We start from the raw sequence: 15,408 nt of genomic DNA, 5'->3' as shown, positions 1-15,408 counted from the left end.
TTGAGCTCGCACGATGGGATCCGCTCCCGCCTCGTCCCCGGCTGCCTCGTCAGAGGGACAGCGGAAAGGCGAGCCGCGACACAGAGGAAACAAATTTGACAAGAAGCGCGCAGAGAAGCACCCCGATAGGGACTCACGCAAGCGCTTTCACCCCGACTCTCAAGGCGGCGGCAAGCTCGAGAAGAAGCCGAAATTCAACAGGTGCACAGAGCTTCACCACAAACAGGGGCCTGGCCAGCAAGTCGACAAGCCCAGACTCAACACACCTGACTCGCAGCAAGCAGCGGATTCTTCTTCTACCTCGAGATTCCATCAGCGCCCACAGAAAAGAAGGGAAGGCGGCGGCTCGCCCGCGCGGCCTGCCTCCGCGCCCGGCGAGCACAAAAAATTTATAAACAATCAGAAAATGCCGTCTGCTCGCTACTATGCCGCCCCAAAGACAGACGAAGAGCGCGCTGAAGAGCGCAAAAGAAGCATCTTCGTGTCGAATCTCCCTCCTGATGTCACGCGCGACGAACTGAATTCTATCTTCAACGCTTTTGGGCCTCTCGCAACCACCAAACTTGTCATGGGGGGTGCGACGGAAGATCAGGCCGGCAAAAAAGAGAAAGGCATGGCGCGCTCAGCCTTCGTCATTTTCAGAGACGAAGTCCGTAAACATCACCCAGCCTTCACTTCATTCGCCCCTGAACCCCTGAAGATGCCCTTCCATCCTTTCTCTCTCCCTCTCTTCTCTCTCTCTCTCTCTCTATATATATATATATCGACGTATATGTATATAGGTCATATGTAGGCATATGACTGCGCGCATGTGTGCTTGTACGCCGATGAATTCTCTTCGTTTCGTGCTTATGAGCTACCTGCCGTTTTGTCTGTCGCCACCTGCCGTTTTGTCTGTCGCTACCTGCCGTTTTGTCTGTCGCGTCATGCGACTGTTTGTCCATGCCCGCGGGACAGTTCCATTTTTTCAAGTGACGGCCGTTGCGCGGCTTTTCTTCTTTCTTTCTTTCTTTGACTTCTCTCTCGCTCTTCCTAGGCTCTGCTGCTTCTGTTCCGTCATCGTTGTGTCCCCACTTTTCGTGCATCTTTTCGCTTGTTTCTGTTTGTCGTCCTTCGGCGTGTTTCCCTCTTCTGTGCTTGCTCGCCAGTGGCGCTTGTGCGTTTTTTACTTGTCTCTTTGAGCGGCGCGGCGTCCATTTGTGGACGCAGCCTCTCCCGTCGCTCCCTGCGCTTTTCTGCGCCTTCTCACGCGCGGCTGTCCTTCTTGTTTTTCCTCGCAGGCGTCGGCGGCGCGCGCCTTGGCGGCGGGCGCGGGCGCGCCGATGAAGCGCGCGCTGCATGCGCCTGAGCAGCAGAAGAAGGTGGCGGGGCTGCGCGGCACGTTGCCGCAGGTCGGCGCGATGTCTGTCTTCGCTGCCGAGGCCTTGTCGCTCTCGCAAGAAGCCGAAGAGGAGGAAGACGCGCCGGCGGTCGCTGAGCAGAGAGACTTGATGCTCAGAGGCCAAACCCTCGTTGTGCGGCCGGTGCTGGCACGCGAGGAAGCTCAAAAACTGAAGACCCAGGGCGGCCAGTGGACAAAGTATGTCACCGGAAAAACTCAACCACCCAAGGTCTTCAGCTCGCAAGGGCGGGTCTGCAGGCAATATTTATATGTATACAAGTACAATTCTACGTATGTATATGCTCGCATATGTTTTTGTATCTGTATGTGCGTGTTCATCCCAAGGGCGGATGGAGTGAAAGCAGAGACACATGACGAGGGTACGGACACATACATATAGATATGTCTTTTCATATTTATGTGTGATGTATATGCATATGTATAGACGTTAGGGTTGTATATATATATATATATATATATATGTATATATGTACGATGAGAGCGGCGTGGAGTTTGCGCGGCTGAGATTCTTTTGCGCGACTTGGTTCGCTTCGGTTCTTTTTTCAGGAAGGAGCAAAGCGCAGCGCGGAGGAATTTGCAGCTGGCGTTCGTCGGAATGATCTCCCCGAAGAGTGCGGCGTTCCAGGAGCTGCCGCCACCTGAGCAGCGGCGCCGCCTGCAAGCCTGGCAAGAGAAAAGAGAAAAGATGAAAAACCCAAACTACTTTGTCAATCCCACGCGTAAGCGGTACCGTCCTGTCGCCCGTCTCTCGTCGAAACCATATATTTGCATATATATGTCTATATACATACAAACACTACGTGCGCGTATATTTGTAGATATATATATGCTTATGTATCTGATGGCATGCGGCGCTTCATGCATGCATATTTATTCGTATGTGGCGCACTGGACTCAGCCGCGGCGCGCTCCCCCAAGGCTGGGGACGCAGAGACACGCTCGACGGAGCGTGTCTCTGCGTCTGCGTGCGCCGCTTTTGTGTCAAGTCCGGTCGTCGATTCTGGCTGGCGGCGGGGCATTGGCTTTCTCGCGTGCCTCCTGACTTCCCTCTCGCGCGAAGCGCCCTCGCGGTCGCGTGCGCGGCGGCAGTTGCCTCCGTCAGCGCGCGAGGTGGTTCCGCTCTCGCGTTTGTCTCAGGCCTGAGCGTGCGTAACTTGCCCGCGTCGGCGAGCGCCAACGACATTCGAGAGAAGGCTGCCCATTTCCTGGTCAAGTCATCGGAGTTCGCCGAGCTGCAGACGCAGCGGCTGAAGGTGCGCGAGGCCTTGCAAGCCCCGTGCGCCAAGGAGAAGGCCGGCGGAGACGAGGCGGCTCAGGGGCAGGCGCGCCAGGCGCGCGTGACTGAGTTCGCGCGGCTGCATCCCAAGCAGCAGCGCCGCCTCGCAGAGCAGGCCATCCTCAAGGTAAGCTGCGGCTCGGTGGCTCAAACAGGAGCAGAGGCCAACAAAATCGAGAAATCCTTCACGACGAAACGGCTCGCTAGGAGACGCAGAGGACTCCGGCAGGGGGCGGCATCCCGTGTGGTGCGGATGATCTTTCAGACGCTACTGCCTCCTTACTGAACACCCCTTGTCTCTGAAGCACACTTCTCTTCTCGCCGCTGGCGCGCGCCCAAAATTGTAGAAGCGTCTCTGCCTCATCGTTGCCTCGGGGCTTCGTTCGCTTGTGTGGGGCGGTGTGGGATGAGTGATGAGTTTCCTCCGTTTCCGCCTTCACTCCGGGGCGTCTTATCTTCTGCGTGGCGTCTCCGGCGACGTCTTTGCGATTCGCTTGTGGGTTTTCTTCTCGCGTGCTGCGCTGCGCAGGTTCGCATCATCCGCGACAAGGAGCGCCGGCGGGCGTCGTCTCCATATCTCCCCGCGGCTGCGCAAAGCGGCGCGGAGGCGACGGAGAAGCGCTCGCTGGGTTTCGCCTTCGTCGATTGCGCGGACGCCACAGTCGCGGAGATCGTCCTCAACTTCCTCGGCAGCTGCACGAGCCAAGACTTCCTGCCTGAGGGCCTCTCTCTGCTGGACGGCGCAAAGGGCAAGCAGAGCTGGCGGAAACTGATGGTCGAGTACGCGATGGAGGATGCGCGCAAGGTTAAAATCAAGGTAACGCTCCAAGCCACGCGACCCCTCCAGCCGTCACGCCTGCATCGAGCCAGGCCGGTCGCGCACGCTGAGAGTCGCCGGCTGGAGTCCGCAGCCGCTGCGACAGGCTGCTGCTTGGAGTCTGACCCGAAAGGCTGCGACAGGCTTCCGGAGAGGCAGACCTCTGTATATATATATATATATATAAACATACGTAGATGCGTATGCGTAAAACACGAAGTATGTACGCGTATATATGTATACGTGTATAGATATATGTAGGTATAAGTGTACTCATGTGAAGGCGACAGCGGTGCGTGGCTTACCTCTCGGGGGACAGTGCACTGCGCCTTTTTTTCTGCGCATGCATCGCTCCGGCCGCCAAGCGTGGGGAGAGACAGGCAGCTGCCTAGTGCTACTGACGGAGGGGGGGGTGGCAAAAACGGGGTGTCGCGTCACGAGGTGACGCCTCGCTGGAGGCCTGTGCGTCGCGGATGTGGTCTTTAGGAGGATAAAAACAGAGCCTACGTGCAGATGTTGGAGCGTCAGAAAAAGAGTGAAGAAGGCAAGGATACCGAGGGGCTGCCCGCCGCCGGAAAGCCTCTGTCGAAGAAACTCAAAACCTACAGCAGAGGTGAGATCTTGTCTTCAGCTGGAGCGCCTCGCTGGCGCTTTGCCTCCTCTCTGGCGCTGTCTAGAATCTCCGTGTTGGGTCTGCACGGTAGAGGTGAGGCGACCGGCGATGCGGGTGTCTCGCTTGAGCAAGTTCCAACAGGTTTCTCATTTTCGTCTCGCTCCTCCCCCTGCGTGTTCGCGCGATGACTCTCGAGTTTACCGTCTCGCGCGTCCCAGAACTTTTGGGATCTGTTCCTTTTTTTCGGTTTTCGTCGATGTTTTTCATCCTTCCAGGTAAGCGCCAGCGCGAGAGGCGGCGGCAGGCGCGCCTCGCTGCAGCGGGTCTGGCTGCTGATGCGGCGCTCCTAGCCGGACACGCCGAAGGCCAAAAATGCCAGCCGGCTGCTAGCCGCGAGGCCAGCTCGCCGCCAGAGAAAGAGCCCAGCAAGAAGCGAATCGACGGGAAGGAGGCTCGCGCCGCCGAGGAGAAGAAGCCGCGGAAGGAAAAGAAGAAGCGAAAGAAAAGCAAAGAGGAAGATCGCGACGACGCCTCGACTGCAGACGACGAAGTCCTCGTCTTCGATGATGAAGGCGAGACGCACAAGGTACCCCGAGAGTCTCTAGGGGCCTCAAAACTCTTTGCGGAGTCGCAGGAGAGTCTCCACGCGATTTGCGTTCCCCATCCGGACCTCATTTGTTCATTGAGGAAGCCGTAGGCGTCCGCCGGCTCAGAGGCCGCTTCTTCTCAGCGGTCGCGTGTTTGTTGGTGTGGCCGCGAGTAGAATCAAGACACGCCTGCTTCTATCGGGGGGAAGGGGGGGGGGATCAGGTGGCAGCGCATCGTCGGAGGCTCGTCCGATAGGTGGTGTTGCCCTGTCCTCAGACGAGGTTTTTCAGTCGAGTCATTAATTTTCGTTCGTGGAATCGACGCCCTTCGAGGTTCGCTGTTCGATGTCTTGTGAGGCTCGTTCGCCGAAGCTGCCACGTAACAAATGAATGAGAAGAGTGTCTTTTGTTCTCATTTTTCAGCCTCGTGTCTACCCGAAGCGCATCAAGTCTCATCCTGACTCGCGGCGACGACGGAAGCAGGCTAACGGTGCGGAGGACAACGAAAGCCTAGAGGTGAGCATGCAGCTCTCGTCTCGCTGAAATGCGGAGATCCTTGGTCCTCTCCACCGCTCTCCTAGTAGACGGACTTGTGCCAAGTCAATTTGCGTACACTTCATTTTGTTTCTGCTGCGCAGAGAAGCAAAGCCGGTGCGGAGAGTTGGCCTCTCGGAGCGTAGCGGTGAAAATGTACGGAGCTGTCATATTAGCACTCTGCTCTGTATACAAACATACATATATATATATATATATATATATATATATATATAGGCGTTTTTCTCTCTTTAGTCTCTCACTTGTTCCTTTAATTATCTGACAGCTCAGTTGTATCTCTCGCTGGAGCCTTCTCTCCTGCTGCAGATATATATATATATATATATATATATATATATATATATCGTATACATATGGTATATATTTAGAGAGCCGTGTGGCTCTCTGTAAATCTGCTCACACACGTGTGTGCATTCGCACGAATGATCGGTTAGTAGTGCGATACAGTGCGTCACTACGTCCAGTGTATTTAGGAAAATGAAATTTGGAGAATGAGTCGACTCAAGCGGATTCGCGCGAAAAGTGTTGCCTCCCACATATCTCTCCGAATCGCAGTTCCGCTGGTTGTCGTATACATCAATGTGCCCTGTATTCCCCCGGCTCGTTTTCTCGTGTGGGCGCTACACCGGCGTTGCTCATTTTGTGTGCGTGTTTTCTCTTGTTTCAGGAAGACTTTCTGAAGAAGCGCGTGAAGTCCCTCCTCAGCGGACAGGCCTAAAAGCGCGAGAGCCTGATTAAGGTTTTCCCGATTGCGGCGTCAAGCGAGTCAAGCGGAAACGAGGAATCCGCGGGGTGCGAGCGCGGATGTTTCTCATTTCCCTTGTTTTCGCTGCTACTCCTTTTCCTTTCGGGTTCACTTCGAGTCCGTTCCTGCGTCTGCCTGGTTTTTTTCTCTCTTCATGATTTTCCGGCTGATGGCGCGGGATCTCCGCCCTTCTACAGAGCTGACACTCGTGTCTCCGCTGTTTTCTACGAGACATCCGTTTCTCTGCATTATCAACAAGAGATTCTCATCTTTCCTCTCTGGTTACGGGTCGCATGTTTCAGAGTTGGCGAACATATTTTGAAGAGAATCCCCTATCAACTCAGATGTAACGGGAGTTTTATGAATATGTTTCCTCATACCGGGCCTCGCAGGTCCATCAGCGGCACTCTGCCACTCTTCTATAGTCCCAGGATGCGTCTGCTGTGGCAGCTCTTTCAGAAACACCCCTAGTTGTCGTGCTTCCTCATCTTCGCGCAAAAGCGAGTTTGTGTCATCGATGCTCCGTGCGGCGAGTCAATAGAGAGGGCAAGGTATCAGTGTCGCTGTCTACCCACCCCAGGATAAAACTGACGCCGTGAGGCTAGCATGATTGCCCCGTATCACAGCTACCTCCGCAGCAAAAATCCACGTATGCAGATGTATATAACTGAATTCCTCTTGCCGCAGAGTTCGCTCAAACGTGGGCTAAACATGCGCAGACATCGAGTCGCGTTCGAAGCAGCAGCGCGGCGCTTGTGCGGCGTCGAACCGCTGAGCTGTTTCGCGCTTTTACGTCTTCAAAAAGCAACTGGCATAAGTTGCTGCGACTGTCTTCCATTGCTTCGCGCATTGGAAAGATAAATCTTTAAAAGTCTTTCGAAGGTGCGTTCTGCGCCGCGGGCATTGATTCGACAGGAAACACGCACTCGCGGACTGCGGGTCAGCACCCGTGGACACCCAAGAGAAAATTCCCCGGGGAATGCCTGAACTGCTTCATTCGAGACACATCGCTCGAGGTGAACTGCGCACGCGAGGATTCTTGAACCTGACTGACTGGAGAGTGCTATGCTCATCCTCTGCAGCAACGGTTTCCGCTCTGCGCTCACGGCTGCCTAGAAAGCCCCGGGCACTTCTTGCTTCTTCGGTCGCGCTCGCCTGCGAAAGCTGCATCGAGACAGAGTACATTGCGTCTGCCGGGCGGCCGCCCCCTCGCGAATCTTAACTTACCTGCAGAATATGAGGAACTCTCCTCCCTCCCGCCCCCTCCCCCCCGTTACCAAGTCGCTGTCGGACGTCAAACGCTACGGTGCCGCTGGAAAAAGAGGACACAGCCAAGACAGCAGAAAGGGCGACGCAGGCCAGTCGGCGCAGCAGAGAAACGCTGCAGCAGGCAGGTTCGCTAAAAAAAACTCCGGTGAGAAAGGCTCCGCCCTCGCCTTTCTCAGTGGAGGCCATCCCGCCACGTCAGTCCCGTCGCGCGTCTACCGTCCGCCGCTCACACAACACACACGGCACAGCACGCCACGAGATATGACACCCCAAGACAGGTCACTGGGTGAGGGAAGAGAGAAGATGTCTTAGATCCTCTCATCACCGGGCTTGGAGGATTACGTATTTCTTCTTCGGCAAGGCGACCTCACCGCATCCTGGCTGATCTCCAGAGAGACTCGCTTCGCGGGCCTATGACGCGAAACATGGAGAAGGAAGGGGTGGCGACACGGAAGGAGGGGGACGGCAGCAGGAGCGCACCACACACGCGACGCAGAGTACTGTGTAGGTAGGATGCGCCACCTTTCTTTTCCTCTGCGACGAGTGACTCTGCTCTTCTTCGCATGCGCCTTTGGTCGATGCGCAGCAGCACACGGGGACGCGGACTCCCTCACGCGGCCTCCGGCGACACGCTGGCGCACAGCGACTTCGCTCCTCTCCGTTCACACGACGAGCGTGCGAAAAGAGAAAAGCGAAAACGCCACGCCCTCAGCACTGCCGCCCAAACACGCGCAAAGTCGACGCATCTTCCGCTTCCTCTCGCACAGTGTTTTACCCACACAGTCGGACAGACGAGCGTGAGAGGACAAATCCGATCAGGGCGAAGAAAGGAAGTCGTCTTCCTTTCCTCTCCTTCTTCCCAGGAACACTGCTTTACGCACCAGTGATCCTCGGCGGGAAGAAGTACGAGAAACCGACACGGAGTCGACCCAAAGAGACGGACAGTCACACACGCGCACACACGGAGAAAGAATGGAGAGACGCGACGGGCGGACGGCGCCTGCTGCTTCCAGCAGAGAGAGAAGACTCCGAGACGACAGAGGGTCTTGCCGCGCGTGGCGCCGCCGCTCAGCGCCTGTTCAAGCCTCCAGGGCGACGGCAATCTGACCGACGGCGCCACAACGCGCCAAGCCGCCCTGACTTCTCAAAGAGTCCCTCCCGACGACGCGACGGGAGCGGCGAAACGGCGCGGCGCGACGGCCGCCTTCCGCCGAAGGAGGCCGCGCGCGTTGCCTCCGCAACTGACGAGGCCGTGCTGTGCCCCCCCCTCAGGTGGCGCTCCATGTGCGACGGCAGCGCCGGGGCTGCGCAGCGTCGCACGCCCCGGCGCCGCGTCCACAGGCCGCGCCGACCCGACCGGAGGTCGCCGCTTCGGTCGCTCTGGGGAAAAAAAGTGCGGACGCCGCGCCTCACACGCCTTTGCGCACCGAAGCAGCTTGTGCGCCGATGAGACGCTCGCGCGAACCACGCACGCAAGGCCTACACAGCGAAAAAGAGACAGAGACACAGACGGCAGAAAAGAGACACCACACACACGCAGGCCTGCCGCGGAACGCGCGGGCGAGACGCCCGACGCGAAAAACGTCCACGGCCGCGACCACGAATGCCGGCGCCCTGGTGACACGCAAAGCCCGCCGCGCCCACGCATGACGATGGACTGTGCCGCAGCCGCAGTGGAGCTCCTGGGTCAAAAAGGGCGATCTGCAGCCACGTCCGTTGGCCGCCGGGCCTCGCGGCGCCCCTCCGTCGCGAAGACCGAAGCACCGACACGCGCAGACGTCTTTCGCCAACTCTGTGGGAGTGCCAGCCGGACACACCACATAGCAAAGAAAAAGCCGCCAACGCGGCGCGGGAGGGACTCTTCCCGAATATGAGGTTGTGCATGCAGGGCACCTGAAAAAGCGTCGGGGGCCGCAAGGGCCAGCACGGCGTGAGCCAACATGCACAGTGTGCGTTGAGAAAAAACTAATCACCTGCCGAAGCACCCACTTTGCGCCACACAGAGCAGCTTGCTGGCACGTCTCAGTCCGCACACCACAGTGGAGAGTCTCCCGAAAGCGCCACGCTCGCGTTTTAACTGCGCGAGGCAGGAGAGGGGGGTGGGCAAGGGGAAGGGGGGAACGGAGGGGATGGACTGCGGCCCTACCCGAAGTCGTCAGCTCGCCTTATTAGCGTTCACCTAGGCAAGACCGCAGCCCGCCGGTATCGTGGACTGCGTGTCGCGTTGTCTGCGGAGCCCTTTGCGTGCCTTGCCTCTGAGACGACGTGTGGCGGCCCGCGCCGAGCAGCTGCTCCAAAAAGGTGACGCGCCCTACCAACTGCGACAACAGCGGTTCACAGCATCTTCGTCCCCCACACGAAGGCCGCAACAGACGCAGCCGCCCGCAGCAGACGTAAGGCGGCGCGGTGAGAGAGAACGGACACGGGGGACTGGGCGAAAGAGGACGAAGGACGTGCGTGAAGACTCGAGGGAGACTCGCTTCTCAAATCACCAAGCCTACATCAGGCGCACGCGGCCAGCGCTTGGATAGCCTTCGCACTGCAGATGCAAGTAGAAGATGACTGCTGTCGGTCTCGCTACCGCCACACGCACAGATTCCGTTTCCTCTAGGCTCTTTCTGACTCCTCAAACGAGCCTCACGTACGCACCCCCAGGCGACTTGTCTCGCGCTAAACCTACATTGCGCATCAGTCTTAGCAACATCCGGCGCAGCGAATGCCTACAATCACGCAGACCCCACACACACACAAGCAAACACTTCAGCTGAAACCGCGACGTGAAGCAGAAAAAATGGCTCTCTAGGCATCTGTCTACACGGCAAGATGCGACTCTCTTGATGCGTGAACCGACGGCGCACACAAGAACAGCTGAACTGCAACACAGGGACTTGTGGATGGGACGTAAGACACTGACGGTGCATGCAGCGCAAGAAGCACGACGCGGAACGCAAGGCCCCACACATCCCCAACAGATAAAAGCTCACCTCCTCAGAGCCCGCACATGCACACGTCCCCCTTCTCCCTCACGCGCTCTCCCTCCCCCCCCCCCTCCCTCCCTCCACCACTCAATAAGTCGAAACGATGCTTACCTCTACGCAAGTCGCGCGCCTTTCCACCGCCCCTGATCACCACCTGGCTGATCGACCGGACTGCTTTTTCTTGCTAGAGCATTCGATGTTTCGCCCTTCCCTCAGTGAAATACCGCAAGCGTTGATAGAGACCGGCCTCGCTTCGTTGCGTCCTCGTTGTTTTGCCGTGAGGGAGGATGCAGAAGATGCGTGACTGCAGAGTTTGCGCTCTTCAAAATACATCCAACAAGGAGGTGGTGCGTTTCACCAGCCCCCCCGCGCTACGAGGAGGCGCAGGGGAGTCTGGCGTGCCCGAGAATGCCTTCCGGCTGCTCTGTATCCGCTGCTGCTAGAGCTGCAGTAACCATGAAGCGCCTCGTACGTTTGCTCCCCTCTACGCAAGAGCTGCAGCACCTGATACCACGACGACGTACTGTGGGGGAACACGCGCCGAAGGGAGGAGAGAGCGGCCTGACCCAGAGGCCCTTCGCCCCGATTTCGTGCGGTCGCGTACCAAGTCGCGGCTTTTCGTCTCAGCCGTGCAAAATGCGCGAGAGGCGCAACACGCTCCTGCCGCAGCTGCTGCAGCTTCAAGGAGACACAAGGCGAAGGCACCGCTCTGCGCCATAGGGCGCAGGCCCGCTGGGGCCAGACGCCGCGCACACTCTAAGCCGCTCCTGTGGCCGTTACAGCCGCCTACGCGTTACGCGATCCGCGCTCCTCTCTGCCTCTTGCTATGCCACGGATTCTCTCTCTCTCTTTCTGTCTCGCATTCGCTCGCTGTCTCTTGATTCTCTTTCCCATGCGAAGACACGAAAGCTTGAAGCCTCCTAGCAAGAGGAAGTATACGGTGGCGCGCCGAGCGCGTGGCAACCTATCTCGCCTGTCCGTGGGCACTGCGCCGCCGAGTCCGCTTGCAAGTCGATGGCGTTTCTGGAACAGGCTCCGCCGCGTGTGTGCCGTCACATGCCGTTTCCGTGTGCGCGCGCAGCGCCGCGCATTGGGTGGAGCCCAGTTGCCGGCTGCGGCACCGTATACCAGGGCTGCACGCAAGGCCGCACTTGCGTCAACCCGAGACGGGTTTGCCTATCGTCGTGCGGCTGCGCCTTGTCGCGTGCGTGGCGCTTCTGAACGTACGCAAGATACACGCGGGGGTTGCAGCACGCGCAGAAAACCACAGAGAACGTTCCTCCCTGTCCCAGCGCTCTGGAGCTAGCGCAAGGCGCGTCCAGCGGGGAGCCAGGGGCGCTGCTGAAAGGCGTACATACGTCTTGCCTGTGGTTGTGAGATACCGCTGCAGCGAGCGCGCCGCCAGAGCCCGCGCCCGCACTCCGATGCGACAGAGATACGGGGAACTCTGAAACGGCCGCCGCCACCGCCGCGCAGGAAGTCAAAAAAAGAGGTCACCCTGGCCGCAGACGAGCCGCGAAGCACAGGGGCGCTGCTGAGTCATCCCGGCACCCCTAGCGGTGACGCGGGGAGGTCATCCCTGAACGAAGCAGGGGCGCTGCTGAGAAGGGAGTGCCTGGCGTCGATGAACAAGCACCGTGAAACGCGAAACGGGCGACGTCCGATTGGAGCCTTCGATTGCAAACGTGAGAGAGAGCGGGGGGGGGGGGGGGCTGTTTCCAGGGGAAAGCGCGCCTGGTCACATGCCAGCGTGAGGGCTAGACGACAACGTGACGCTTCAAGCGCAGCCTGCCACCTACGAGCTCTCTCGCGCGTCGTGCGCCTCGACGAAGTGTGCTTTAAGCAGCCAAAAACGAACCCGGAACGGCTTCTCTACGCGTGGCCCGTGGGCGACGTGTTTCGCAGTCGTGGCAAACAGGGAGCAGCCGCGCTGCTGCCGCTGTACCCGTTACGCTCACATAAACGAGGAAGTAGCCGTCCACGTGTTGGTCGTGTCGCTGGGTCCGTTTTCCGTTTCAAACCCTTGTTCGACGTGCGAAACGACGTCTTGAAGAGAGCGTGGCGGCCCTTACTGCCGCCAGCGACCGCCGCGCGCGCGCCACGTGTCCCGATTTTCGTTCTAGAGCCGTTTCGCCAGCCCGTCGCTGCCTACTTGGAAGCCTCGCTTGCTAGCCTCAAGCTTGGAATGCCCGTGACATTTCCCGCTATTCCACGATTGAACTTCCCCACACGGAAAAATCCTCCACTACCGTGGCCACTCAAGGCGCTGCAGATTCCACTCGTGGTGTCATCCTGTAGTCGGTAGTAGATACAGCAGGAACCGTGAGACCGGGCCTGCAAAACTGGGCTGAAAAAAGTAAGAGTGATACCTGCAAACCAACGCAGCGGAAACAAAGGAAAAGACACTGAAATGATGACCCTCTCTCACCCCCGTCCCACCCCCCTCCCTCCCCCTGTTCACCCACCGTTCGCCTCCCCAAAGTTAGCGACACAACGTTCGTGCCTCAACGGCAGCCACCGTGCTCGACCCCGTCTCTCTTGTGGAGCTGAGGAAAAGTGACGCTCTGAAGTAGGCAGAAAACTCAGAGAAGGACTGCAACTGAAAGGCCGTCGGGCTTACCTATACCCGGTTCACGTCCCGCTCGGACCGTGTTCGAAGACGCCCCTGGCCAATGAAGCCTCGCGTGACGGTCTAAACTGGACGGAAAAAAACAAACGCGGCAGGCCTTACAGACCTCCACGACTTAAAACGGAGCTGACGGCTAAAAAGACTCTGCGCTTGGGCGCCACGGCAAACAGAGGAACCGCGTGGGCTGCGGAAAACAATACGGAGAACTGAGCTCGGTGAGCGCGCCTGACTGCGTTAAACGCCATCTTTCTTGCGCTACTTCTCCCGTGCTTCCCTTCCTGACGAGTGCGCAGAGAGCAGATTCGCGCGGGAGGCCTAGAGCACCAAGCAAAAACGAGAAAAACGTGGGAAAAAAGTGCCCGGCTCGAGACGATACCATACGGTACACTAGCTGTGCTGAAGTGGGGCGCGGGTCGAAGCGCGGCCAAAAGCAGCAGCTGCCAGCATACGAGATACGCTGTGGAGGAACGAAATACCAGTGCCAAACTGAGTTCCTCACACGCGATGGTATCGCTGCTCCCCCAAAAACGTGCAAACTGTGAAATACAATAAAAGGGCTACTAAAGCCACTGGAGCAAGTGAGGCTGACGCCGAGTACACGGACTCCCGTTAACCGTGGCTACAACCCACGGCGGAACGAACTGACTTAAAATACAGTGCAAGCAGACAAAAATCGCGTGCTTATGCAAACTCCACGTTAGCTACCAGGACTGTCAGTGCTACCATAGTCCCGTCGCAGAATCTCTGTACAGTTAATTTTTTGGCAGTGAGCAGCGGCCGCGCAGAGACCAGCCGGCGAACATGCGATTCCATTACTCGCTGTGTAGGGGAGGTGGTGCGCTGAACCACCAGAAGTGCACCATTAGAGACGCTGTGCATCGAAGGTGGGTCGGCGACCCCTGACACGACGACCGGGGTCGCGCCAGCGTTTGTACGTCTTCCCAGGTGCCTAATTTCGAGCATGAACCGTAAACAAAGCAGTTGCTTGAAGTTCTGCGGCTCCTGACCGAATAAACCAGGCCTTTTGCTGGTTGGCGGCGCGTCTTCGTGCGGTAGCTCTACACCGGGAACACTTCGAAAAGACAGGCCAGTAGCACGCTTTCCAATGCTGTAAAACGGTGGCAGGTTATTCTGTCAACGGTGCCGTCTCAACCTTATTCCTCTCCAATTTACATACTCGTCGCCGGCTTTGGTGAAGCGTCTTTCTGCAGTCAATGTATTAGTTGGGGAGTGCAAACGCCGGCGCGCAAGCAAACTGTAGCCGGGAGCGTGTCTTCGTACGAATCGCCATCGTTGCTCGCACTAGCGTATCACTGCACAGCATACCTTACGTAGTCGCACGCGTCGACCTGCCACGGCTTCGATCGTTGAGGTGCAAGATTATGCCGGTACCGCTCTTGATTATTATTGGTAGTGCTATTCCACAAGCGACTTCACCAAATGCACGGTGGTCAGTATCAAGCGCTGAGTGGCGGTATACCAACGAAAACAATCCTACAACGCTAGCGTTATTGTACGTCAGGGGAATGCTTCTTTCAACTAGTCTCTGGGCTTCCGGACGTCTAGCCTCTTCTGATCTGAGAGATATAACGTCGCTACATCTCTGGAAGACTTTGGGAAGCTCGATTCGTAGTCACGAGATATATGTGTCTTCTCCGAGAGTTAGGTCCGTGTTCACATAGCGTCAGCTCCGTGGCTGCTCTGCAGCAGCCGGAAACACGTTCTGGGTAAGTTGTGAGGCAGCTCTGCATTTGGTCTGGGGAGCGGTAGTACCGACGGTGGCGCTCTGAGGTTAACGTGAAGTGGCGGGCGGAGTGCTGCGTGGGGGCGCGATGCCGGGAGCCGAACGCCAACGTGTCAGATTCTGCATGCGATTCTACGCGTTACAACATGTACCCGGAATCTAGTGGTCCAGGGTAAGAGGATATGCATGTATTCTGCGATGCAGGAAAACAGAAATATGCCTATGACTGGCTGGGCTGCACACGCGCTGTACTCGTCTGACCGCAGTGACAGGCGATGGAACAGTGGCAGCAAAAGCCTTCGTCAGAGAATTTCGGTCGTTTTCTTCTGCCTGCCAGTGTCGTATCCTCAACCGTGATCACGGAATCTCCCCCGAGAGCGGGAAAGGGTTAACACGTTGAAAGCCAAAAGTACATCGACCCGCAAAGTAATGTTACAATCACCACGCAAGCCTGCGGACGCCGACGTATAACGCCAAAACTAACACGTACAGGCATTTGCGAGTCCAAATGATGTGTAACGTCAGCAGCACAGAAAAGTCACCAATCAGACAAAAACCTATCCGCCTGAATCCACAATTTATCAGCATCCACGTTGTAAAGGGAGGGCACGCGACTGTACGCAAGTCGTGGAACGTTGTGAAAGACGCGAAGAAGCTCCTCGCTGACATCCCGACAATGTGAGTGAAAGGCGCACAGAACGCCCCCTAGATCAAGTTCTCACATTTTTCTATCTTCGACAACTGGGTGCAAAGAACTACCTGTTTGTGACCTCTCGAAACTCCGTCGTCCTCC

The 15,408-nt window shown here is 57.5% G+C and overlaps 1 protein-coding gene across 1 annotated transcript; it reads left to right on the top strand.

Moving 5' to 3' along the window:
* Nucleotides 1–13: 13 nt before the first annotated feature.
* On the top strand, nucleotides 14–5,968 carry BESB_039460 (RNA recognition motif-containing protein; the record flags this gene model as incomplete). The annotated part of the gene is made up of 9 exons (XM_029362532.1): nucleotides 14–649; nucleotides 1,281–1,579; nucleotides 1,949–2,121; nucleotides 2,540–2,805; nucleotides 3,208–3,495; nucleotides 3,982–4,108; nucleotides 4,384–4,694; nucleotides 5,119–5,211; nucleotides 5,918–5,968. The coding sequence occupies 9 exons, from the start codon at nucleotides 14–16 to the stop codon at nucleotides 5,966–5,968; spliced, it is 2,244 nt and encodes a 747-aa protein (XP_029221497.1).
* Between the last annotated feature and the right edge of the window lie 9,440 nt (nucleotides 5,969–15,408).

Source organism: Besnoitia besnoiti, chromosome II (genome assembly GCF_002563875.1).
Source record: "Besnoitia besnoiti strain Bb-Ger1 chromosome II, whole genome shotgun sequence".
Taxonomy (NCBI): domain Eukaryota; phylum Apicomplexa; class Conoidasida; order Eucoccidiorida; family Sarcocystidae; genus Besnoitia; species Besnoitia besnoiti.
This window is presented reverse-complemented; position numbering and strand designations above follow the sequence as displayed.